Source organism: Vicia villosa, linkage group LG5, assembly GCF_029867415.1.
Source record: "Vicia villosa cultivar HV-30 ecotype Madison, WI linkage group LG5, Vvil1.0, whole genome shotgun sequence".
Taxonomy (NCBI): domain Eukaryota; kingdom Viridiplantae; phylum Streptophyta; class Magnoliopsida; order Fabales; family Fabaceae; genus Vicia; species Vicia villosa.
Window position 1 is genome coordinate 136,049,949 of NC_081184.1, and position 27,665 is coordinate 136,077,613.

The 27,665-nt window shown below is 36.6% G+C and overlaps 3 protein-coding genes across 3 annotated transcripts; 1 reads left to right on the top strand and 2 right to left on the bottom strand.

Moving 5' to 3' along the window:
• Window positions 1–3,975: 3,975 nt before the first annotated feature.
• On the bottom strand, window positions 3,976–9,522 carry LOC131605523 (uncharacterized). Its single transcript, XM_058877870.1, has one exon. It carries the CDS (start codon window positions 9,520–9,522, stop codon window positions 3,976–3,978), a length of 5,547 nt encoding a protein of 1,848 aa, XP_058733853.1.
• Window positions 9,523–10,546: 1,024 nt separating this feature from the next.
• Window positions 10,547–12,154, top strand: LOC131607450 (rac-like GTP-binding protein RAC13). The gene is made up of 7 exons (XM_058879453.1): window positions 10,547–10,768; window positions 10,867–10,954; window positions 11,155–11,264; window positions 11,344–11,407; window positions 11,587–11,651; window positions 11,751–11,816; window positions 11,909–12,154. Exons 1-7 carry the CDS (start codon window positions 10,670–10,672, stop codon window positions 12,005–12,007), a joined length of 591 nt encoding a protein of 196 aa, XP_058735436.1. The 5' UTR covers window positions 10,547–10,669; the 3' UTR covers window positions 12,008–12,154.
• Window positions 12,155–14,411: 2,257 nt separating this feature from the next.
• LOC131602642 (histone H3.2) lies at window positions 14,412–15,027 on the bottom strand. Its single transcript, XM_058874809.1, has one exon. The coding sequence runs from the start codon at window positions 14,950–14,952 to the stop codon at window positions 14,542–14,544; it is 411 nt and encodes a 136-aa protein (XP_058730792.1). The 5' UTR covers window positions 14,953–15,027; the 3' UTR covers window positions 14,412–14,541.
• Window positions 15,028–27,665: the final 12,638 nt, after the last annotated feature.

The following is a 27,665-nucleotide window of genomic DNA, read 5'->3' on the forward strand; positions in this document are numbered from 1 at the left end:
TTGTTGTCTTAAATTTTTGCTTTATGTTCGGGATTTGGGTTGCTTTAGAGATAAACTTCTTGAATCCTTATCTAGGATGAATATATGTTAGTTTCTGAACTCTATAGATAGATTTAGAGCTGACAACCACTTGAGTATTTGTTCTTAATGCTTTCGTGTTTGAGTGGCGCGCGAGAGATCGTCGACGCGAGAATATGGATGTTCTCGTGACTTTGGATTAGAGATAACCTTGGTTGTGATTTGGACACTGATGTGAGAGATACGTGATAACATAGATCAGTATTGTAGATTGAGTATAACTGGTCGATAAGTTTAAGTTTGTGAAAAGTAGATTGTATGCAATGCTTGATAAATCTTATCTTTCCGAAGAATGAATTCTTTTTGTGTTAATAATTACTTTTCCGTTTTTATATTTTTCTTCATTCAAACCCGAGCTCGAAACCATAGAAGCCGTTGAATGGCATTCTACAACCATCTATGTGGACACGATAATTTCTGGATAAATATTTCCAAATATTTTGTTGCTTACCGTTATACAGCTTCAACAAAGCACCAAGTAAAATGGCATTCATATCTCTGAAAAACCCCAACACGAGCAGCTAGACCAGGGCATCCTAAAGTCACCTCATCATTATTGCATTTAACCCCACCAGCATTAGGAGGCAAATAACTTCAATAATTTTTAAGGGCTTGGGATGATTAAAATTGATACCAAAATACTTGAGGAATTGGAATTCAATCATTGCAAAACAGAGGCCTTGTTGGTAGCATTTCCCGATAGAACAGTGCCAGAAATGACCCAAGTTTTTGCTCTCCTGATGTTAAGACTTGCATCATTGAATCAAGCTTGGTTTCTAGAGAACCAAATAAGACTTGCATCATTGAATCAAGCTTGGTTTCTAGAGAACCAAATAACATTAAGGATGTTTATGTAAGTTGCATACACAGCCACCTTGTATTGGGGTTCCCAACCTCTATTGCAAAGGTCCAAAACTTGAGAGATGTTCAGAAGAGGTATGTTGATTCTAATGAGCGAACCAAGCCATGACCAAAAATTCCCTAAAATAGGATACTTAAAGAACATATGAGGAGAAGGCTCCTTAGAGGCCAAACACAAATTTCATATAGATGGAATGTGGCAACCACGAGACCTTAGATTGTCATCAATAAGGATCTATTATGAGGATAGAACGGTTCCAAATAGATTTGGTCTAAACAAATTGTTGAGTAGGGGGAGAAATGTGAAAAAAGGAATCCTTGAGAGAAAAAATTCCAAAATATGCATGCTTCCAGATTAAGCTATCATGAGGAGCTTCAATAGAAATTATGATGAGAGATATGATTTGCAAGAGCTTAGGGTGTTTTTGTTGAACATTAGTGGTAAAGTTCCATCTACCATTAGGGATATAGTCTTGAACTTTAGCTTGATACTCAAGAGAAGAGGGATGAAATATCTCAACAAGAGGAAGGCCACACCAGTTATTAGTCCAAAACTTGATGGTATACCTATCGCCAAGTAACTAAAGTGAGTTAGCAAGGAGGTCTTCACTTTATTTTTGGCACTACTCCAAGTGGAGGAAAATATGTGATGTGTGATAGCTCTTCTAGATCTCCAAACTTTGAGTCTTAAGAAGCAAGCCCATTGAAAGTGAAAAAGGTCCCAAGTCAACTTAAAGTTAGAGGCCAAGTTAAATTTGAAAGGCTCCTAAGACCAATACCTCTTTCTAAGATAGGAGAGCACACTTTGTCCAAAGCTATAGTGAACATCTTCTTAGAATTAATATCACCCCTCGATGATGACAACAAAGTAGGAAGATGAAAGGGATAACAAACCTCCTTACTTCAAATCCATATGAATATTAATCTCCTAAGTCGGACAATCATTAACTAAGATAGCTAAATTCTTATAAAAAACACAAGCACGCATCCAAGCACTCCATTTATCATTAAAACCAAACCTCGAAAGCATGTAGTAAAAAAACCAACTAACATAATCATACGCCTTTTCAAAATCCACATTTTAGGAAATCAGATTAGTTTGGAGAGACTAACTTATCCATAACCTTAACTACCCTAGAGGCCAAAACTTTTGCCACTAGCTTTTAAAGAGAGCTTACTAAAGATTTAGGCCTAAAATTCCCCAAGCTAGAGGGAAAGTCAACTTTTTGGGTAAGGGTGAAAAAATATGATGAGAAGAAAATGAGGAGAGTATCTAAAGAATGGAATTCATTAAACATGATACCTAAATCAACCCTAAAGAGATTCCAAAATCTCTTAAAGAAAGAGAAATTGAACACATCGGAACCATGAATCTTATTTCCATCTCACTGAAAGACCTTCAGATCAATCTTTGAGGAAAGGAACCGAGCAGAAAATAACTGATTGGTATAGCAAAATCTAATAGGTTAGTGATCATATACATCTTTAGGAAGTATCCACTAAGACAGTTTAGCCCACCTTTCACACTAGGCATCTGACACAAGGATCCTATCAAATCTACTAGAAGCACCCCCATTTGGTTGAAACTAGGTAAACATCCAACCTAAAAGGGGAAGATCGATAAGATTCATCTAAGAGGAAACCCCAGACTATCGATCACCGCAACAAGAGGGTGCAAACCATGAGCACCAATCCTCTTAGAAGTGAAACTAACCAAAATAAAATCTCCAAGAACACACAAAATCTAATCTGCCAACCGTCCTTTTTATATGCTTAAAAATTTCTTCCCACATAACTCTCTTACTAGGCAGGGTACCTCTAGGGTGATCATTAACCACAAAACATGAGGTTTTCAAGGGGGGGCACTCTAATTAAATACTAATAACCCCAAACCCGAGAAATAAATCAAGTAACTTCCTTTAGTGCAACACCAAATGGAGAGGTGGCCTCCACCATTTGCCAATCGTATGAATGAAACTCCACTCACAAAACATATTTCCCCAAAGAGAATGAACTAATGAAGCAGAGACCTCACAAAGTTCAAAGTTCAGTCTCTTAAATTGCCACAAACTCTAGAGAATTAGAGGAAATGAGCTCCTTTACGTTAGACTATGTAATAGAACTCCGTAACCCACAGACGTTAAAAGATCCTATCGACATCTAAAGACCTAACAGACTTTTAGCGATGGTCTCTACTCTTTGGACCACCAATTCTTGCCACTTCTATATCCTCACTCAACCTAAATGTACACTCTAGTTGTTTATCTATCTTTAGAATCTTCAAAGTAATCAGAACATCGTGATTATTTGAACTACCAAGAATCCTATAAGGTAACAAAATAAGACACTTCAAATGGGTAGCACAAGAAAGAGGAACATCTCCAAGACTAACAGATAAATAAATCCCTAAGGTGCTTATGCCTTTATCTTGAACGGACGTGGGAACACTATATTGTAAACAAAAACAATAGAAACACACGCTACATCAATGCTTGAAATTGGATGAAAAGTGGGGTGTGCAGGAATCAAGTGATTTGTAATAGATTCAACCATCGAGTCTGACGCCTAAAGTGATAAAGGTGGAAAAGCAGACTTAGAATCCAACTCATGCTACTGAAGACACAACCTTCCTTTAAGAGCTGAAGAAACTAAAGAAGAACCGGTACCTAAATTAGAAACATCAATCCCTACTGAGGTGGGTGAAGGATCCATCTCCAATTTTCGAGAAATAGGAAAAAGAGCGGAACGAAGGTCACCACCAGCCATTGAAGAAACCAAAGGAAGTGATAAGGGTGAAAAATGCAATTTTGATGAAGTGGGTTGATAAGAGGGGTTTTGCTACTACCATAAACTAGGGTTCTACTCAAAGAAAAAGAGATAAAACTTGAGACAATAATAAAATTAGTTTTCATTCAGCATGGTAAGAAATAGAGGCTGCAGCTCTATAAATACAAGATATAAAAATATGGGCCTTGGGTAACACTGGTTCGGCCCACTTGGAGGAAAACATAAAAAGCTGAACTTAAAAATAAGGATTTAATTCATAACATAGTCTTGAAGCCATGTGGGCTTCCTCACAATTCTGTTGGGCCTATCACTACTATCCATCCCAATGAGAACCTTGTCCTCAAGGTTAGACCAACTTCTTGGAAGAACCGGCCCACTAGAAGGCCCATGAATCAGCGGTGGAATAGGGTTAGCAGCAACATGGTGAGAGGTTTCCAGCTGTATTGTGGAGTTTGAATGAAGAGGACGCGTGGCAGTGGGAGGCTGTAGCAATTCCGAACGTTGCAAATCCAACGGTCCCATTGGCAGATCCGCGGGTAAGTTCACGGGTGGTTGGGAGAAAACTTTGGGCAGTGTGTCATTTAATGGGATAGGTTGGGAACAGCTGGAAGCACATGGTTTTGGTGGAATTGAAAACGCGGTTTGATGGACTGGTGGGCCACCATTCACGTGAGCAGGTAGGGAGGGTTGGAATCCAATGTGATCCAACGGTGCAGATGCTGGGATAAGAAGATCTGAAGGCTGCATGTGCTGCGTGAGTGGGAATTGTGTCTGGCGCGTGAGATTGGGAAAAGAGTCACAAGTGCTGTACTTTAAAGTCTTGGAAAAAGACTTAAAGTCTTTAGATAAGTCTTTTTTTTCAGAATGCGTAACTACTTCTTTATCTCCTTTCTCTCCCAACGAATCTAATACCACAACCGAGTCTGCCATAGTGTTTTGCAAACCTTCTCCCCTTGAATCAAACACATTTCCGTCTTCATCCTCTTCCTCGTTTTCCTTCAGATTCTCCGGTAGAGGTAGCGGTACCACCGTTGGGTCTTGAGTATGAAAGTATCTAAGCTGAGAAACATGAAAGACTGGGTGGATCTTAGAAGTCGGTGGTAGTTGCAGCTCATAGGCCACCGGACCGATTCGACGCAGAACAGGGAAAGGGCCAAAGTATCGCTTTGAAAGTTTCTGAGAAGTTCTTCGGTGAACAGATGTTTGTCGATAAGGTTGTAATTTTAGCAAAACCAGATCTCCAACCGCAAAGGTAATCTCTCTGCGCCGTTTATTTGCTTGTTCTTTCATGTTCTTCTGACTGCGTTGTAGATTGATCTTTAATGCATCGAGTACGGTTTGTCTTTGTTGTAGTGTTGAGTCCAGTAAAGGGATGGAAGAAAATCCTTTGACATAATCTTTCACTGCCGGTGGAGATCGACCGTAGAGAGCTTCGAAAGGCGTCATCTTAATAGAAGAGTGGAAGGTGGAGTTATGCCAGAACTCAGCTAGATGAAGATATTTGAACCACTGTCTCGGGCTATCGCTTGTGAAACACCTTAGGTATGTTTCTAAACATCTGTTTAAGACCTCTGTTTGACCGTCAGTCTCGGGATGATAAGCGGTACTGTATTTCAGGGTCGTGCCTTGTACGCGGAAAAGTTCCTTCCAGAAAGTGCTCAAGAAGATTGGATCTCTGTCAGACACGATTGTTTTCGGGATACCGTGAAGTCTACAGATCTCAACTGAGAATCGCCGCGCCAGATCTACGGCGGAGAACTTTGGTGGTAACGCAATGAAATGGGCAAACTTGGATAACCTGTCGCAGACAACCCAAATGACCGTATGCCCAAAAGACTTCGGAAGGTGAGTAATAAAATCCATGGACAAATCTTCCCAAACTTGTTTAGGAATTTCCAGTGGTTGTAACATCCCTTGTTTCTTTGTTGTGAGGTACTTGTTGTGTTGGCAAGAAGAACAGCACCGAACATAGTGCTTGACGTCTCTAGCTATGCCAGGCCAGCTGAAGGTGGCCGAGATACGAGCCAAAGTCGGTTTCAACCCTGAATGACCTGCAGACGGTGTGCTGTGACATTCCTTAAGCATCGAGGCTCTAAACTCCAAATCATCAGGTAGAAAAATACGATTTTTAAAGTACAATAGCCCTTGTTTGAACTCAAAATGTGTTTGCATCTTCTGGTTATTTAGACACTTAGTAACAAAATCTTGCCCTGTTTTGTTTTCTGTGTAGTACTGCTGAAGATGGGAAAGGAATGTAGGAATTGTGGAGGAGATTGCAAACATAAGGGAAGTCTCTTCTGGTTTTCTGCTCAAGGCGTCAGCCACGCTGTTCGTTTTTCCAGGTTTGTAAAAAATTTCGAAACTAAACCCTTGCATTTTCGCCGCCCACTTTTGCTGTTCTGGTGTTTGAATTGTTTGAACCAAAAGATTTTTAAGACTTTTTTGATCTGTGAAAATATGGAAGTGTCTTCCAATGAGGTACTGACGCCATTTTTTTACCGCTTCAGTTATTGCATACATCTCTCGAGCATAGACCGAAGCAGCTTGCAGTCTGTGACATAGTTTCTTGCTGAAGAATGCTAAAGGGTGGCCGTCCTGTGAAAGAACAGCTCCAATGGCTACAGCAGAGGCATCAGTTTCAACAACAAAGATCTTGCTGAAATCAGGAAGAGAAAGAACAGGAGTGGCAGTCATGATTTTCTTTAAATTTGTAAACGCAGTCTCTGCATCTGTATTCCATGTAAACTTAGTAGTGGAACGTAATAAATCGGTGAGGGGAGCGGCGAGTGTGGCGTAGTGACGGACAAAACGTCTGTAAAAACCGGTGAGGCCCAAAAATCCCCTGAGTTGCGTGAGTGATCGTGGCTGCGGCCAATCAACAATTGCTTGAATTTTGTCTGGATCAGGGGTAACGCCACTTAACGAAATGACATGACCTAGATAATCAACTTTAGGAACTGCAAAAACACACTTAGAAAGTTTTGCAACAAACTTATTTGAAGCAAGTAGGTCTAAAATCAAAGTCAAATGAAGTAAATGATCAGAATAAGAATTACTGTAAATTAAAATGTCATCGAAGAAAACTAAAACAAACCGTCTCAAGTAAGGTCTCAAGAGATCATTCATCGCCGATTGAAAGGTACTAGGAGCATTAGTTAGGCCAAAGGGCATCACCAAAAACTCATAGTGCCCGTCAAAGGTTCTAAATGCCGTCTTGTGAGTGTCTTCGGGTACAACCCTAATTTGATGGTAGCCTGACCGTAGGTCAATCTTTGTAAACAAAGTAGCAGAACCCAACTCATCAAAAAGCTCATCAATGGTGGGAATGGGAAATCGGTCTCGTATAGTTACTGCATTCAATGCACGGTAGTCAACACAAAAACGCCATGAACCGTCTTTCTTGCGGACTAGGAGAACCGGGGAGGAAAAAGGGCTAGTACTTGGTTTTATTATGCCGTCACATAACATCTCATGAATTAGGGTAGTCATTGCTTCTTTTTGTGAATGAGGATAGCGATAAGGTCGAACATTGATGGGAGGTGTATTGGGGTTTAAAGGGATGTGGTGATCATGTGGACGACTAGGAGGTAAACCATGTGGAGCTTGGAAAACCGTAGGATACGATTTGATAAGGGCAGCTATTTCTGGTGGTGGAGTGATAGGTGGGTTTTCATGGGAGTTAGGTGGATCGTTTTGGATTGGTTCAATGCATGGTTGGTAAATTAAAAGGTGCATGGATGCAACTGAGTCAGTATGTAAGAGATGGCAAAGTTGGGTGAAAGTAGAAGGGGAGGGGGTCTGGGTAGCATCACCTTGAATAGTAATCTGTTTAGACTCATAGGTGAAAGAAATTTCTGGAATAGAAAAATCAGCGACAATGGGGCCAAGGGTACGCAACCATTCCATTCCCAATACTACATCAGCTCCTTCAATTGGGATTAAGTAAAAAGGAATAATGAACAATTGGTCCTGAAGTGTGATAGGGACTTTAGAACATAGACCTGAACATTGTAGCTTAGAGCCATTTCCCACCATGACAGAAAAATTAGGGATGTGAGTATTAGGTATTTTGAGGTGTGTTGCGATTCGAGGTTGGAGGATGTTATGAGTACTGCCCGTATCTATGAGAACAGAGACAACCAGCCCATCAATCAGTCCCTTAAACTTCAACGTCTTTGGAGAGAATTGCCCACTTGCAGCTTGTGGTGAGAGCTGAAAATAAGTTTCATCGATGTCTGTGTTCAAAACAGCCTCTGAAGGAATATCTTCGCTGATGTCATCATTGGCAGCTGTTGAAATTTCATCATCAACCATAAGTAATAAGAATTTTCCATTTGAACACTTATGACCCGGAATAAACTTTTCATCGCAGTTAAAACATAATCCCTGGGCCCTTCTTTCGGCCTGTTGTGTTGGTGTAATCCGTCGAATTGGAAAACGTGGAAGGGAGGTGGGTTGAGAGTCAGCTGGTTTGGAGACAGCAGCCATAGTTGGTGAAAGTGGGGTTTGTTTAGGATTGTTAGGTTGGAAAGGGGTACTGCCATATGGGCCTTTGAACTTGGGTTTAGAGTCCTTTAGCTTTGCTTCAATGAGTTTAGCGAGGCCTATTGCATGAGTGATGGATTGAGGGCGCTGAACAGCTAATTCACTACGGATTTCAGGAATTAAACCGGAGATAAAACAATTAAGAATTGCATCCGGGGGTAATCCAATGACACGGTTTCCCAATTTTTCAAAGCTGGCTTGGTATTCCGTAACAGACCCATGCTGTCTAAGTTTGAACAATTGAGCTTGATGGTTTTCGTACGTTGAGGGACCGAAACGTAGTTCCAAAGCCCTTGAAAAAGCTTCCCAAGTAGTAAGTTCATTGCTTTGAAACATCCATTTATACCAACCAAGCGCTTCACCTTTCATATAAAAGGCTGCCATAGGTAAGCGATTCTCAAATGGAATACTATAAAAAGCAAAGAATTGCTCCGCTTGAAAAAGCCATTCTAAAGCATCTGTTCCGTCAAAGTAATTTAACTCAATTTTTGGGTGTCGAAAACCAGAATTTGGTGAGGGGGAAAATGGAATTTGGGTGGCTTGAGGGGTATAAGGGTAAGAAGCGTATGAGGGTGGTTGGGTGACGGCTGGGATTTGGGAAAAAGAAGTATAAGGTGGGTTTGGGGGGTGTGTTAAAAATTGAGGGGGTTGTGTGTAATTTGGGGGAAAAGGATTTGTAAATGAGGTGGAATAAGGATTTGTAAAAGATGTGGAATAAGGGCAGAATGCAGAATTGGATGTGTGGATTGATGAAATAGGGCGAGTAAAGGTGGACGAAGGGGGTGGTGGTGGGGTATAAAGTTGGGTTGAGATAAGGGTGGAGTTGATTTGGGGAGATGAGGACGTGAAATTCATGTTAGGGTTCCCCAAGGTAGTTCTGGTGGTAGAAAAAGGAGGAGATGTAGGGGTAGATCTGGTTGTAGGGATGGGGGTAGATGTAGGGGTAGATCTGGTGGTGGAGGTGGGGATAGGTGTAGGGTTAGATCTAGGTATAGCAGCAGCTGCTGTCATTGCTGCAAATTGCTGGTTCATAAGAGCTGTAAGGGCAGCAAAGTTGTTGTTCATGGTGGACTCCAAGTTTGTGTGGTTTGTGTGGATCTGCCCTAGCTGTAAAGATACAGCTTGGTTATTAGCTTCCATGGAAGATTCAAGATTCTCATGGGTAGAAATTAGGTTTTCAATACGTTGATTTGTGGCATGAAGAGTATCTTCAATGTCTTTGGGTGTAGGATTGGCGGGTTTGGGAGGCATTGAGAGGGGAGATGAAAGCACCAATTGATAAGAGGGGTTTTGCTACTACCATAAACTAGGGTTCTACTCAAAGAAAAAGAGATAAAACTTGAGACAATAATAAAATTAGTTTTCATTCAGCATGGTAAGAAATAGAGGCTGCAGCTCTATAAATACAAGATATAAAAATATGGGCCTTGGGTAACACTGGTTCGGCCCACTTGGAGGAAAACATAAAAAGCTGAACTTAAAAATAAGGATTTAATTCATAACATAGTCTTGAAGCCATGTGGGCTTCCTCACAATTCTGTTGGGCCTATCATGGGTGCCGGATGAAAGATGGAGGGGTGCAAACAATAAGGGCCCAAACCAAATTAAGGTTTCAAAAAGCCCAAATAATCTACAAAAGCTTCTTTCACATCATCAATTACTTACACATATTAATTGCTTTTCTTAACGACATAATGTTCCTATGGTCAAAAACTGTGCGACTGAACAGAAAATAAGATAAAATAAACAAATTAAACTGAATCATGATGGGTTTGTAAGTTGCAACTCTCTTCAATACATAAAAAAGAACATTGCTTAGCAATGTTTTTCCATTGCTCTTTCTGTTTTGCAATAACAAGGTAGAGTAAAAAACATTCATTTTTTAGTACCTATCTCCAATAAGAGTGGACCCATGTAGGATAAAGAAACCAATGTATGCTATAGCTCAATCTGTTTAACCATAACCACCAACATACATAATTAGTAACAAAGACATACCCAACAAACATGTCACAACAAACTTATTTGACTTACTTTACATCACATCAACCTCAAAAAAAAAATCACTTTAATTTCATCATAGTGCATTAGCTAATTAAGCAAAATTCTTTGCTTTTCATCATTCATTACCTCCCTTCTCCTACACTTAACCAACTAACTAACACCACCACTATACCTACTTTCTTACCATATCTCCTTTTCTCCTTACACTTTAAGAAAAGTAACACTTTTCTAGTGGAATCATTATAAATTTTGATCAACTTCATGAGCCACAACAACAACTAAAAGTAGGTAATAGACTTACTCTTACTCACCCTTTACCTTAACTTCTTTTATAAATATTGTTTTCAAAAACTAGAGTTTTGTTCATTATAGTTAAGTAAAAGAACAAGAGAGAATGAGTACAGCTAGGTTTATCAAATGTGTAACTGTTGGAGATGGTGCTGTCGGAAAGACATGCATGCTTATATCTTATACAAGCAATACTTTTCCCACAGTATGTTTCTATTTTCTTGTTATAGATAGAAAGTTCTATATGTGATAGTGATGATTGATGAATCTAACTTTTTTCTTGATATGTTTTCTCTATGATAGGATTATGTTCCAACCGTGTTTGACAATTTCAGTGCTAATGTAGTTGTGGATGGTAGTACTGTTAATCTTGGTCTATGGGATACTGCAGGTTAGTTTTAAAGCCAAATTTCAATGAGGTTCAATTTTTTTGTCTGGTAATATCTACTAGAAACTCACACACAACTCTCAGTGCTAGGGTTTGAACCCTGGTGATAACGTTCAACCTATCAATATCGGTTTCTGTCAGTTGAGCTAGGATTTGCGAACATTTATGAGGTTATTAATTGGTGTGATTTGTGTGGATTGTAGGACAAGAAGACTACAATAGACTAAGGCCTTTGAGTTATAGAGGAGCTGATGTGTTTTTGTTGTGTTTTTCTCTCATCAGTAAAGCAAGTTATGAGAACATTTCTAAAAAGGTTCTTGCCTCTATACATCATTACCTTAAATTTCTATTGTTTTGTTACTTTAATAATAACATTTTCGGTTGGCAAACAGTGGATATCTGAGCTGAGACATTATGCACCAAATGTGCCTATTGTGCTGGTAGGAACAAAACTAGGTAAGCCAATTCCATCAAAGTAGAATTTCAATCACCATCATCATTTAACAGTTATGAAAATCATCTTTTTCTTCTTTTTCTTTATTAGAGCAAAATGACAAATAATATAATTGCCATACCAACTACCAGGCCTACAAATTTACAAATCATCTATGTTCTAAATCTTAATTTATGCACAGATTTGCGAGAGGACAAGCAGTTTTTTCTTGATCATTCTGGAGCCACTCAGATAACTACTGCTAAGGCATGTCCTCAATTCAAAATGATGTCTACATGTGAAAGTTGAAACTGTTCTCTTTGTTTTGCACGTATAATGGATTTAATGAATGATTGTGGTGAATAGGGTGAAGAGTTAAAGAAAATGATTGGAGCAGTTTCTTACATTGAGTGCAGCTCTAAAACACAGCAGGTAAAAAAATTGCATTGCAGCACTTGTTTTTTGGATTCAATTATCTCTTATGTGATAAATTGAAGCAAATGTGGTTTTTGTTTTGGTTACAGAATGTGAAGGTAGTGTTTGATGCTGCAATTAAGATTGCATTGAGGCCACCAAAGCCCAAGAAGAAACCACGCAAGACAAGGACATGTACTTTCCTCTAGTATAGGGGAGGTGTGAAAATAAAAATCACTAGTCCATTTTATATATTCAGCTATGTTTTACCTAGTGGCTCAACATCGTTTATATAACAGAATTAAAACCATATGCTTCAATGTTTTGTATGTGATTCTAATGATAAATATAGTGGGGGTAGAAAAAGCCTAAGGGATTGTATGATCTCAGTGAAAAATTGTTAATTAATTATTTTTCTGGTTTTTTTTTGTTACAAAATTTTCTTGTGTTATTGCTAGTTGCTCTTGGTTACAAAAAAAATTGTAATATTTAATTCTGAATTTAATGAGATAAAAGGGAAAGATAACAATCTTAATATATATAAATGCAAGGTTGTCATGATGGCAACCCTAGCCACATGTCAACCTGATAACAACTCTAAGCACAAACCCTAATTTTGATTTTACTAATTTGACCGCACCCTAACTTTAATTTTACTAATTTAACCCTACATTAAGAATAAATATAATAATAATAATATAAATAATAAGTAATATATATGTATTGCGACAATCTTAAATCTATTAATTATTAAATTGACACAATATTAATAATTAAAATAATTATAACAATAATAATAATAATTAATAATTAAAATAATAGTAATCATAACAAAAATAATATTAATAATAATTAAAATAATATATATATACCAAAAAAAAATTTAATTCAATTCTTATTTAGAGAAAAGAAATAGTTCATACATTAAAAAATTATTATATTATAAATTCATTTGGTAAATACATTTTTTTAATAATAATGTAAAATAATACATTTTTTTTAATAATATTGTAAAATAATATTTCTACATCATATAAAAATTTTAGGTGTCACTCAAATGCTTCACTCCCTTTTTTTCTTCTTCTATACTACTATCACTATCTAATATTTTTCACTTTTGGATGCCCATACATATTATTTTCGTTAAATGAATATCAATGGATTATGATAATAATTACTTAATAAATTATTCACTTATGATTTCTTCAATATTTACAGTTTTGCATCCTAACCAATTATTTCTATTAAAGAAATATGATAAATATTAATTATGATAATTAGAACTCAATTAATCATTCCGTTATTGTTTGTACTAATATTTATTTTTTACCATTTACATTATTCTATATAGAGTCTCATTTGCATAAAAAATTACACTCTTTCTTCATTTCATACATTAAGTAAACATTCTAACTTTTAACAACAAAGTGTTCTGTTTGTTGGTTAATTTTTTACCAATGGACCACATAGACTTTTTGGCTTCTACATATAAGTATTTAGTGTTATTTTTTTTCATGATAGATAATGTCAGATTTAATTCATTTTATATTTTATATTTTTCGTCTCCAAACTTCTAATTACATTTTTTAATTTCAATTTTGGAAATTAAACTATTATTTTTTACATTTTTACAAGTCTTCGTGTGTTTGATTGTATGAAATGCAAATGAATTTGTTTGTTCAATTGATTCATTGCAAATTATATTTAATTAATTTATTTTTTATATTGTTATTATTGATATTTTGTCAGGTGTCTATGTAGGTGTGCTGAAAAGATTGATATTATTATTGTTGCTACTCTATTATCTTTATGATATTTAACTTCATAATACTTATTTTATTTTTGTATTTTAGTCTTTAACTTATAATTGTATTTATGCTATCATTTTTGAGAACTAAAATACTTTTTTTCTTAAAATTTGCAGACATTTTGATTTGTTTGATTGCACATAAGCAAAATGAATTCCTTAATGCAATCAAGGGTTAGACGGATTACATTCAATTAATTTATTTTTTATATTAATTTTGTTATTTTTTAAGGTAGATAGTCTTCTAATTCTTATCATTCATTTAAAATTATATCTCTTATCATTCATTTTAGACTTTATAACCGATAATATTTGTTCTTTAAAACAACGTTTATAACCTCTGAAATTTTAATCAAGACAATTGTAACCTTTGTGCTCTATAAAAATATTTTATTTTTATTTATTTACAAGTTTATTATGTGATTGAATAAAATCAACAAATAGAGAGCCAGATAATTGAAATTCAATTTTACTTATATTTTCAATAACAATGATGTTTTTCATATTTTTATAATTGCAATTTAATATTTTTGAAGTATAAAAAAAATGAACTATAAAAAATAATAATAATCCCGCGCATCGCGCGGGTCATAACCTAGTTGCAAACAAAACTAGATAGGTCAAGAATACAGACCCTAAAACAATAGTTTTTATTGACATTGTTTAACAATTCAATATTCTATTCAGATTATTCGTATTTCCTATTGAAATAAAATTGGAATAACATTTATTTAGAGCACGTATGATAATGAGACTCGTAAAATTGTCATAAATTAGAGGAAAAATTAGATCTCAATAAACAATAGTTGAACAAAATACGTTACATTCCATTGATAAGAAGCCAAGCACAATTACAATATTACAAGAACAACGGTTTGTGATTAACTACATATTGAAAATATCTACACAAACCCTAAAACCAAGAATTCATCAAGATCAAGCACGCTCGCCTCTAATACGCCTAGCGAGCTGGATATCCTTAGGCATGATTGTGACGCGCTTGGCGTGAATTGCGCAGAGGTTGGTATCCTCAAAGAGTCCAACAAGGTATGCCTCAGCCGCTTCTTGAAGTGCAGAGACGGCGGAGCTCTGGAAGCGAAGGTCAGTCTTGAAATCTTGAGCGATCTCACGAACAAGACGCTGGAACGGAAGTTTGCGGATCAATAGCTCGGTACTCTTCTGGTACTTACGGATCTCACGGAGAGCGACGGTTCCTGGCCTGAAACGATGTGGCTTCTTCACTCCTCCGGTGGCCGGAGCAGATTTGCGAGCGGCTTTGGTTGCTAGTTGCTTCCTTGGGGCCTTGCCGCCGGTGGACTTGCGAGCGGTTTGCTTGGTACGTGCCATTGGAAGATATCAGAAAACGGTTTCTTACAAGATTATGACTTAAGATTCGTTTAGAGAGTGGTGATTTTGAAAGAGAAGAAACTGGTTTTATATAGTGGTGATTTTGTGCGGGTTTTGAAATTGAGATAGTGAATTGCTTATGATTGTGGCCGTTGATTTAGATTGGGTAATCGACGGATGATGTTTGTTTGGAGTAGTTGAGCACGCGGATAAGTGACGTGGCATGTAGAGGAGTTTGGAGTGTGTGATGGTGATCGTTGATTTGGTAGTAATGAAAGGTTGAGATTGAATTTGAGAGAGTGACGCGGATCGATAGGTTTTTGGTGGGAGCAAACGAAAATGAAAATGTAGGAAGGAAAATTCATCTTTTGCCGTGTTTAGTGTTATTTTATTTGGGTAGGTTCTGAAAATGAGTCTTATGAATTGAATTTCCTAAACATTTTCTAAAAACTAAATGTTATTATGATTTTATGGTGACAACAAAATAATTCTTAACGAATGAATTTTGAGATTTGATATACTTTTGCAAAAAAAGAAAATTATATTCTATAAGAAGATTTTTAAGTTTTAATCCTTAGTGCAAATTATCTTATTTAACGTCCAAAATATTTATATTTGGCAAAATATTTTTTTTAATAAGAATATTTCAGGATTTATTTTGATCTCTCACTTTCAAAAGTGTCAAGGTAAGTCCTTTAATTATTCAAATAGTGTCACATTTGTCTTTTCTGTTTGTTCTGTTAGCCTATGTCAAATTTATGATACAGGTGACGCTCATGTGGCACTGAGGTGGGCATAAGGTTACTTTAAGATAGAAAATGAATGGCTTTAGTTCATAACACTCAATTTCATCATACGAACCCTATCAGAGGCGATTAAACAAAGGAGATTCTCGGTGTGATTCACGAAAGGAGTAGAGTAGGTGAAATCAAACTCTTGTCTGAAGGTGAAATCGAAGACACCATTGTTGGTTACAGGTTTGTCTCAAAAATTGTTTCTGAGTTTGCAAATTGTTACAATTTTAAGGTTAACGTTAGGTTTTTGAAATGTTTATGTTGTTTAATGTTTATAGATTCTTGGGTTAGGGTTTGGTTTTTAAATGTAAATGTTTGTGGTTACTAATTTTAGGGTTTAGTTTTTAAATGTTGTTGGTTGCTAATTTTAGGGTTTAGTTTTTAAACGTTGGTGGTTTATAATTTTAGGGTTTAAATTCAAATGGGCGAGTATTTACAGCTCCAAATCCATCACAGTGGGGAATTTATTGATGAGGAATGTATTATGTACGAAGGAGGCGAAGTTGCTAATTTGAAAATAGAGGTTGACAGATGGAGTTATTTTGAGTTTTTAGGATGTTGTAAGGAGTTAGGGTTTAGTGAAAAAGAGAAGGTACGTTACAGGGATCCCACTGTTGGGATGAATGTGTTGATTGAGGACAATGGCGCCTTAGAGATTATTGGTCTCTATAGGGTGCATCTCAATGTTGATATATATATATATATATATATATATATATATATATATATATATATATATATATATATATATATATAACACCCTTTGTCTCAGCCTGAGTATTATGATGACCTAGTAGTATATCATAATGACATGGTAAAAGGGGGTGAAGAAGTACTTGCTGAAATGTATAAAGAAATCATTAGTGGGCTGAATTAATTTGAGATGAAGGAAGCGGAAATGAAGGAAGTTAAGATGAAGGAAATAGAGATGAAGGACCTGTTTCAGAAGTTATGTAGCCTGAAAAAAGAGCTTCAAGTTATGTAGACGTTTCATAGACTTGGATGGTTGCTTTTTAAAAGGTCTTTGTGGAAGGCAAACCTTGATAGCAATAGGTAGAGATCCCAATGATCAAATGTTGCATATAGTTTTTGCAGTGGTGGAGGGTGAAAATAAGGATAGTTGGACCTGATTCTTGGAGCTTCTTATTGATTACCTTGGAGGTAGATATGATTATCTCATATACACATTCATCTCTGATCAATAAAACGTGTGTTTATGTTTTTGTTATGTTTGTATTTAATGTTAATCATGTGATTCATTTCTGGTCATTCTTATCATTTGTGATTGCAGGGTCTGTTACCTGCAATGGATGAGCTTCTCCCTTATGTTGAGCATTTATTTTGTGTTAGGTACCTTTATAACAACTTTAGGAAGAAGTTTCCTAGAAAAAAATGCTGAAAGAATTCATATGGAAGGCTAAAAATTTTACCTACTCACAAGCATGGGAAAGAGAAATGAAAGGAATTAGAGCGGCCAATGGAGATGCCTTCAAGCACATGCTGAGCACTCCCCTAAGATTCTGGAGTAAATCATACTTTAAGACACATAACAAGTGTGATGTTATTCTTAATAACATGTCAGAAGCTTTTAACAGTGTCATTCTCGAATCTATGACCAAGCCATTAATAACCATGGTGGAAGAAATTAGAACATATATGATAGAAATATGGGCAACAAATAGAATGAGGTTCCAAGGCTTGGAAAATAGTGATGTGTCACCCGATATCAGAAGAAATATTGAAAAAAATAATAACTACACCAATCTATGGCTTGTTAGGTAAGTATTTACTGATATTTGTGTCTAAACTTTATGTCTCAACAAGCATTTCAACAACCTACTCAACAAGGATCGCAGTAACCTACTCTACAAGGATCTTAGTAACCTATTCAACAAGGATCTCAGCAACCTACTCAACAAGGATTTTAACAGCCTACTCAACCAGTGGCAAAGAAGGTAGTTGCTAAGAGTGCATCTCAACCAACAACTCAACCAGGGGTAAAGAAGGTAATTACCAAGAGTACATCTCAACCACCTACTAAACCAGGGCCATGGAAGGTATCTACTACGAGTGCATTTTAACCACCTACTCAACCAGGGCCAAGGAAGCTACTTGTTAAGAGGGCGTCGACACCATTTATTGCACCAGGACCTACAACTAAATTGGGTGCGTCCAAGAGTGCAGTTGTGCCAACAACAACAAGAAGGACTACACCAACAAAAATAACCATGCCAAAGAAGAAAGCTTAGTTTAATTTAGACTTGTCGGTTGTCTGTTGTATTTTAAACTCAATTTAAGTTAGATTATCCGGTGAATCTTATGTAGTGTGTTTTAGATGTAATGTCAGTTTAAGACTTGTGTTTTGAACATGTTTAATGGCAACTATTATGGTGTATAAACCCAATATTAGTAATGTGTTTTGGTAAAAATCAAATAAGAATTGTCTTAGATGTTTTGGTAAAGATCAAATTAGTATTGTCTTATCTCTTTTGGTTTAATGTCAACTGATGTATACTGGTATAAACCATTCAAATGAGCTTTGGCTTATATGTTTTGGTATAATATCAACTTATGCATACTTGTATAAACCATTCAAATGAGCATTGTTTTAGTTGTTTTGGTAAAGATCATATGACATTAACTATGGCATTGTGTTAACTGATGTATACTAGTATAAACCATTGAAATGAGCATTGTCTTGTCTGTTTTGTTAAAGTTCTAATGACATTAACTAGTATAGATCAAATGACATTACCTGGTGCATTATCTTAACTGATGTATGTTGGTATAAACCATTTAATTAAGGATTGTCTTAGTTATTTTGGAATACTCAAATTATAACAATATTATATTGGTTTAAACATTAACTAGTGCAAATACATTATACTAAATTCCTGACAACATTAACTAGTGCAAAGACACTATACTAACTGGTATGGATTCAAATGACTTCAAAATTATCTCATTCAAATTTATTCCATTCAAAGTAATAACCACTGATACAAACATCAACTTGTTCAAATGTTACAGCTTGATACAAACATATACAACCTAAGACAACAAGATTAACGGAATAATGACACAAAATGTTACAATCTTATAACATCCTAAATATCAACATAGAGACGACAATACAAAACATAATCTTCCAATTTTTTGCCCCTTTCACCATCTTTTTTAGTAGAATTTCAAGTTCCAGCATCTCTCTCTTCTAATCCTCATTTGTAAACCTAATATTTTCTACCTCAATTTTTGTTGCATCAACTTATTTTGCTAGCTTTTCCAACCTACATTTTTGCTTCATCAAAAATTGGTCCTTCTCATCTACCACATCTTCATAGTACCAATTAAAAATTCCACATACAGCTTGTGTACAATCTGTCTAATCAAAACACATGATACATTTATTTCAGTTGACACTACAAAGAAAAGAACATTTAAAATCCTTCTTACCTTGAAATATGGACATCCCCGGAATTATTTTCCAAAATTCATAACAGTTGATGCCCTATTAAGAACAACCATGTCTCTACAATGACAAAAGGGCTTCCATTGCATATTTGAGATTGTGTATACATTTTAATCAAAACTTGCGCAGATCTTTTGGTTAGATAGGTTCGAATAGCGCCTATAATTTATCACACTTTTGAACTTCGATTTCAATGGCCAATTTCATTTGGGAACCATCCAATTCATAAACCCTAATTTTATTTGTGAAGAAAATGAACAAGAATGTGATAACTTCGGGGTGGAAAAGAGAAGATGAAGGATAACTGCCAACTCAGCTGTCTCGCGTACATAACTAAACGATGTTTGACCAAAACAGACAAAAAGATCTTTGTTGGTGTTGTTTGAAAAATTAAAAGACTACCTTGACACTCTTAGAAATTGAGGGACCAAAATGGACCAAAGGACCAAAAAGGGTATTTTGCCTTTATATTTTTTTAGTGGTTATTCAATGTCAAAATATTGTTTAATTTTATTTTTAAGAATCTTAACTAATCTTGACAATTTCACTTTCTTCCTTAAAATTTTCGGGATGAGAAATGTATAGAGTTACTTGTGTTTTCATTCTTCTAACATAATTTTTTTGAAAGAAAATTATTATATACACAAGAAAAGTAAGAAGTGCACAAAACACCCCTCTCAAAAAGAAAAGTACACAAGAATAACAAAGTTCAAACGAGGCAACACAAATGACATAAGAAGTGCACAAAACACCCCTCTAAAAAAACAAAACTGAAGATAAAATACGAAGGAAAGGAAAAATTGAAAAATCCCAAAACCATTGAGACCAAAATTAGAGATAGGCTTGAACTCAGGACATAGAACTGAAGAAACGAAAAAACACAATAAGGGGGTTGGATTGGGTTTTTAAACAAATTAAAAAATAAATAACACATTTGGTTATCTTGGTTCGTTTGAAATCAAACTACTTCAGTCCGCCTTGCTAAGGTGATTTTGCCTCTCTCTTACGAGGTCTTAATCCACCAATCAAAAATTAGATTACAAACACTTAAACAATCGTTTAAGTCTTCTCAAGAACAACCACGATCTGGTTTACTCAAGGTAACTTTTACGCTCTTACAACTTTAGTGTGTCTAGAAAATTTGCTTCTACTAAGCTATATCACTACTGTGATTTGTACACAACTTATAGCACAAAAATATTATATGAAATAAAAGTATGATAATTTTTTTTTTACAACTCTTTGAATTCGTGCGTGCTTGAGTTTTTTTTCTTCCTTGAGTGATGACTCATTTATATAGAACGATCTTGGAGATCCGTTGAGAGGCAAAAGTTCTTTATTTGGAAGTTGATAATTTTGATTTAAGTCTATTTCCAAAAATAAAGATTCTTTCCATTGAGTTTTAATTCCCAGTCGTTACAGAATCTTCCATTGAATATTTGAATATTATGTCGTTTTTTCTGATCTTCTGATCATCAGAGTATTGAGTGCAAATTTTGTGCTTGAAGCGCTTTCTGTATCAGAGGTTGAGGATTCTCTTGTTTGTCTTAAGAACTTGTTGTTCTTATAAACGTCCTTCAGAATCTTCGGAACTTCTTATTCTTATAAACTTCTCTCAAGTTTTAGATCTTCTTATTCTTGTAAACCTTTCTCGATGCAGCCTTATGCTTCTAAGAAATCACTGTCTAGATCATCTTCTTCTTATAAGCTTCTCTCAATGCAGCCTTCTGCTTCTGAGAAATCACTGTTACCTACTTCAGAACTTCTGCAATGTAAAATGTAGGATTAGAGTGCATATTTGTTCTTATATAAATTTATGTGTTTGTTATCATCAAAACTCTTTCAAAGATATAAAAACAAACTATGTTCTTAAAATCTTCCCCTTTTTGATGATGACAAAAACCCATATATTTTGAAAACAAAATTAAGAACAATGTAGAATGGGAAAACTCCCCCTAAGTAAAATACTCAGATAATTTAAATTACTTCCTTGTAAGATTCTTTATGAGGAAGTTCTGATCTATTGATTTTAGTTTGCACTAATGAAGCATCAATCAAGTTTTAAATTTCCTGTTCTTTTTAAACAATTAAACATTCATTTTATATGGAAATGTTTGAGACTTAGTCTCGGTGAGCTGTTATGATTTCAAAATATTTTACGTTTCTCCCTTTTTTGTCAATAATAAAAAAGAACATAAAAGCATAGATAAACAAGAATCAACTTAGCAACAAAAGAAGTCATTCATTTATTCAAATGGAAAAGGAAGTCATAAAAAAACAAAATAAAATAAGATAAGCTAAGATGGAGGTCCATGTGGAAGTCTTGTGAACAATGATGTTAGAAGATCTTTAATCTCTTTGCTTGATTCTTCTTGCTTGCTCAACAAGCCTTTGATTTCCTTATCTGTGCCATCCTCCTTGTCCAACCTTTCCCTGACTGCTTCATTCTCTTTCTTCAACTCATCCAGAGTTTTAAGAACTAAGGAGGAAGTAGTGATGTCAGTAGAAGAAGTGGGTGGCTTAGAAACAATAGTATTTTCTACTTTCTCAGAAGAAGTTTCAACAGACTTGTTGTTGTCTTCAAACACAACCATAGGTTGAGGTTCATGAGATTTTTCTTTATCTGATGTTTCCAGTGGCCCTACCCAAGGTTGGTTATCCAGATGAAGAACCGGTTTCCTTTCCCAGAGACTCAGAACTTGATCCTTGAATGCCTTCAGATGATCACAGAAACTTTGTTGGGCAATGTCATAACTCATTTCCTTCATCTTTAGTGATCCAGCATTGAACCACTTTCTGAACTGGGTCCAAATGAAATCAGAGGCAGATGGATTCAAATTATCCATGCAAGCTTGCTTCAGAGAGTTAATTCATCCCTGTATTTCAGTCTAAAAAACTATCATAGATTTACCAACATCTGATTTGGAAGGTTTTGGTTGTGGTTTGGGAATTGCTATTTCTTGAGAAGAAGAAGAGACAAGTTTGCCCCATGCTTCTAGGTCAATGATGGTTCTTAGGTGATCTTCAGAGGGTTTTGAGGGGGATGGAGACGGAGATGGAGAGTTTGGAATGATGATGGGAGAATTTGGTGGAGTTGATTCATAGGGAGAGGGAATATCTGGGATAGAGATGGGTTTAGAAGGTTTTAGGAGAATATGTAGAGGTTGGACGGTATTGAGAGGAAGGTCAATACTAGTGACAGGATTTGGGGGGTCACATATTTGTTCAAAGAAATTATTTGGATTTTTTGTTAGGGGAGCATCAAGAGATGGTTCAAAATATTAAATATCATGTAGAACTTGAGCAAGTTCTGGTTGAGTGGAGGGTGTATTGTTTAAAGGATTTATTGGCAGGGAGGTATCAATTTCTATATCGAAATCATCAATTGTTTAAGGTGTTGGTTGGTAAGCAGGTTTGGGTGATGTTTTAGATGTTGATAAAAACATATATTCTAATACTAAAACAAAGGATGAATTACCTTTCTTTTTAGCAGCTTTTGGAGTCTTTTGAGAAGTTCCTTCAGCATCTTTTCTCTTCTTATTCTTTCTGATGACCACTTCTGGAGCAGGTTTCCTGAGATCACGTATGTTGATTTCTAAAACAGTTCCATCCCTTTTGCACGTATCGGTTTACGGTGATTTCCGGTAAATAACCGCTAGTCCTCAAAACTATAAATATACTCGGGTTACTCGCAGGATCGACTAGATTGGTCCTAGGACATGTGTCGAAAAGTTATCTTTTAAGATGATTGAATTCATATTTTCTGAGTTTTGACTTTTAACGAAATGAACCTAATCTATAACTGGTTGTAAAGTAAAAATAAATACAATGCAACGAAAGAAATTGCAAAGAGTAAATCGAAATGATTAAACTGTAAACATAAATGGTTCGACAAGAAATGTAAAGGAATTTAGAAGACTTTGTTCTTATAAAAGAAGGACAAATATTGAAAAGATAATGGTGTTACACGTACATTTCTCAGTGAAAACTCTTTCTTTTACGCTTGACACTTGAGTGATTTGTGAGTGATTTGTACAAAATGAACACACCTGGATCCTACCACTAACACCCTTATTTATACTAATTCGACCTTAACAGTCCTACTCTAACGAGATGCCACGTTGCTCGTTTGCATATGCTTCGAATTCATGGGGCTCCACATGTCCTCCTTGATTCAAACGAAACATTTCGAATTTCAAATCTTCCCGCTCGAACACTCTTCGACGTGTAGCAACGTGTCTTTGCAAAATTATATCACAATATCCAAAGTCTTTTCAGTCCTTAGGTTTCGAAGGTAACCCATTCACATTTAGCTTCGATTTAGGAAACCATCCTGATACATAAAAATCTTAAAAATAGCCATTCAAAAGCCATTCTTCCTTCGAGACCTATATCTTCGAATAACATAATCATTAGTCGAAATCTCTAGCTAACAGCATCTAGATATCTGACAATGATTTCTGGATGATTCTCTGCTGAGAAGAAGGGGAAATCATCAAGGGGAACTCTTTAGGTTGTGATGACTTCCTTGGTGGTGACGGATGGGTCCTTCTTAATGGCTTCAATAATCTTCATTTTTTTTAGATTCTTTGCGTTGAAGGGCTTTCTAGCAATTGCTTCTAGAACATCAGTTTGTTGTGTTTCTGTCAGATGTTCTACCAGCATGTTCTCTGTTAGAATATCTGATATTTATCTTCCTAGAGGAATCCAATCTCTTTTGGTTTTTACTTCTTCTCTTGTTCCTTTAACACTTGTTTTCAGGTGAGAGAATAGTGAGTGATGGAGATGAACTTTCTGTTTGGTGGAAATGAAATACAACATGTATTGTTAATCAATGTTGATGTAGTCTGAAAAACTCGTTGTTTTGCGGTGGTGAATGCTAGTATTTTGGCCCAAATTCCGATATTGCTTTTCAAATCTATGAATTTGTTGGAGGGTTGCCCAGAAGTAAAGATTTCTTTGGAGACGAGGATTAGGTTAGAGTTTGTGTCTGCCATATTCGTACACTTAATACCATTTCCATCATGGCCTATGAGTTTCCCAATAAGATCTTCAGTAATAACGATCTTCTTCCCCATTACATAAGATGTTACTTGATGTTTTGAGGCAGTTGCATGTATCCAAAATTCTTTTACCAATTTAGGGAAGACTGAACCAATAAGCCTATCGAAGAACTTTCCCCGGCCTTGAAACTCAACGTCTTGAGTGAGGTCGCAGCCATTTTCATGCTCTCAAAATTCACCATCATTTCACATAGAACCTCTAGAGAGTCAATCGGCGTGAGAAGAGTTCTTGCGGGTTCGATGTACCTTTCTTCGGTGATGATTTGAGAAGAAGAATCTTGAGTATGTTGTTGATGAGATGAAAAAGCCATTGTTCATAAAACTTTTAGGGTTAAAAAGGGCTTTTTGGTTTGCAAAAAGAAATGAAGGATAAGAGCGCAAGAACACACAAATTTCAGAGACAAGAAAAAGTGAGTGAAAGTGAGAAGGATTGTGAGACAGTGGTTTTGCCGTTTCTTAGAGGCTTATGTCGCCGTCTCGGGGTGATCATAGTGTTTCTTTCGTCGTTTGACTGTACCGGACGGCGCGGAAGGGCAGTTCGTATGAGTCCCTAGGTTAAACCTCTCGTGAGATTTAAACCTATCCTCGCGGTGACCGTGGGGTTTGCCTTCCCGAGGGGATTCTTGATGTATGGTCTGCTTGTTGAGTTAAGGGCTTTAGCTGAGGATGATTCTTTCCATCCTTGATAGGCAGTTTCAATTCGACCAGGTCCCTTCTCAAACCAGGCATTTTGTCATAGTCCCAGGCGAAGCAGTATTTGTTTTCTTTCAACAATTTAATCAATTTAGCTTTTGTGCCTGGGGTGAGTTTTGCGCTGATGTAAGTGATTCTTTTTATGCTCCCATCTCCAAGATCTACTTCTTCGAGGGGGTCCTGCGCCAACATCTTCGCGCTTGAGGTAAATGGATCCTTTTTGAATCCCAGAGGCTCCTCATCATATATAACGTCCAGTCTTTAGTCCATTTCTTCGATGGGTACCTGTTCGTCTAGGGGCTTCGACTTGAAGTGTGTATCAAGTCCTTTTGTGTGTAGGTCATTTTATATGGCTCCGACAACCATGTTTTTGACTTCGGCTTCCAAAGTCGTCTTTATTTTATTCTCGACCATGTAAGCCGAAAGCCTTTCAAAGAAAAAGGCTTCAGACATGATCAAAGTCTTCGTCAAACCAGCCTGTTGGTCATACTACTGGAAGTCCTTCGACGTCATCCTATTCTCCCATGATCTCCCTGTTCCACTGAAACCTATTTGGCTGTAAAGTGAGAAAATAGAGGGTATTTTTATTGGGTGAATATGCCTCCTCAGCTGGGTTACAAGGCCCAATGTTGTCCAAGTTTTTGTCAAATTTTCTTTTATCCACATGATTATCATCAGCCATGTAGTAACTCTGATCAGCTTCAATGTTTTAAACAATCATGTCTTCTCTCTAAATTGACACTCGTTGGTCCATTGAAGAAGGAATTGCCCTGATCCCATTGATCCATTCTTGTCCCATTAGTAGGTTGTAGTTTGCCTTTGCTTGTATAACCATGATTATGGTTGGTCTGGTGATCGAACCAACCGTTAAGTCGACCTACATTACTCCCAAGGTGTGTCCAATCTTTCCCTCATAGTTTGAGAGCACCGTATTGTGGGGTTTGACACCAGTGTCAAACATTCTTATCCTTTTCAACATGAAATGAAACATCAAATTGACTACAACGCCTCCATCCACTAGGACATTTTTTATTCCTACCAGCTCCACTCTTGCTCTGATATATAATGTCTTGATATGGTATTTCATCCATTTATCTGGTCTCTCGAAGAGAGCATTCTGCTTTTCGACGAACCCGTTATTTAGCACGTAGTAACACACATGCTTGTGTTTTATCATTTTGACTTCATCTGCTTCTTCAGGTTCCTCCACTTTAATCTCTTGGTAGTACTCATGAGGGAGCACCGAAACCACGTTGTAGTTAATGTTCAAAGACGAACCTCCATCAGATTTGAAATTTTCAGTCAGCATATCTTAATCATCGACAAAATTTTCTGGAATCTGTTTTCCAGCAGCCTCCTTTTTCAGAGAGAACAACTTCCTACTAACAGGTGGCTTGTCAGAGGTTATAGCATTGGATGCAGGTAATTTGCTACTTGATTCAACCATTTCCTTTGCTGCCATTTCTCTTTCTACCTTCCTCATCCTTTGGTGTCTACACCACTACGATCTGGACATTGGATTTTTTCCATTGTAGTTCTCCAACTTGTACGCCTCTCTCTTTGACATCTGGAACTGCTTCATGTACGCCATTGTTGTCCTTCCTCCCTGATCGAAACTCCTCCATTTGCTTTTCCCTTTTTCTGTGTTGGACTGTATCCATTTGTCAGTTGGGACGTCTGTAGGAAGCTTGAAGGTTATCCTTCGATTCATCTATGGATGAGGACAGTCTGGCCTCCTTGGGACTCCTCTTTTGTCAGAGGTAAAAATGGCTGGATTTCCATTCCTATGACTCCATACTTGCGCAAATGAGGATTTTTCGTACATCTCAAACACCTTTCGATCGTATACAGCGCTTCATCTGGGACACATCAAGCATTCTGACTTTGTCCTATGACAGCGCACTAGGAAACTCAACAAGCTCTCCCCTGGTTTTGGGTAGACATTCAACATCTGGTTCCCTTACCTCCAACTGGCAACTGCCCCCAGTTCGAGTACGTTGCGTCCTTTCGTATGCTTCAGCAATTCTTCGATCCACCATAATAATGCATCTGGGACATAGCAACATCCCAACATTCTTCCTGTGACATCGAAATAGTTAGTCACATAAACTTTCAGCAGCCTTTGGATAAACACCCTTCATTTGTTCCTTTTCCAATTCGAGTCATCTTTCGACCTCTTTCATTCTGGACAAGGCTGGTTCAAATCTACCATGTTGACTCCCATGCTAGGACCTTCAACAATTCTCACCTTTTCGAACTTGAATCTAAGACCTTTAGTGGCCTTAGCTATTTCAAAAACTAGGCCTTCAGTGGCCCCTCATTTGACAGTACCTATAGATAAGCTTTCGATAGGAGTGTAAAAGGAAACCACATTAGTGAGGCCTTCAGCAACCTCTTTTTCGATCATGACAAATCCTTCAACTTCATTGGCACCTTCCTTTTGATCCGTGTTGAACCCAACAATGTCCCCCATATTGACATCATCAGGCTCAACATAATTGGTTTTTGTGATATTGAGAGGATCATTATCGACCTTCATATGGCTCTTGGATTTTTCGCCAAACTTCAGTCTTCACTCCTTGATAGCATTCTTAATAACATCTCTGAAAAGAAAACATTGTGAGGTCTTGTAGCCTAGAAAGTTATGATATTTACAAAAACCTCTCTTCTTCCATTGTTCTAATGGAGGAATTA

Coding starts and splice junctions, on each gene's coding strand:
- LOC131605523 (XM_058877870.1), bottom strand. CDS start 9,522: ATGCCTCCCAAACCCGCCAATCCTACACCCAAAGACATTGAAGATACT.
- LOC131607450 (XM_058879453.1), top strand. CDS start 10,670: ATGAGTACAGCTAGGTTTATCAAATGTGTAACTGTTGGAGATGGTGCT. Junction 11,265..11,343: donor ATGAGAACATTTCTAAAAAG/GTTCTTGCCTCT, acceptor GTTGGCAAACAG/TGGATATCTGAGCTGAGACA. Junction 11,652..11,750: donor CTCAGATAACTACTGCTAAG/GCATGTCCTCAA, acceptor TGTGGTGAATAG/GGTGAAGAGTTAAAGAAAAT.
- LOC131602642 (XM_058874809.1), bottom strand. CDS start 14,952: ATGGCACGTACCAAGCAAACCGCTCGCAAGTCCACCGGCGGCAAGGCC.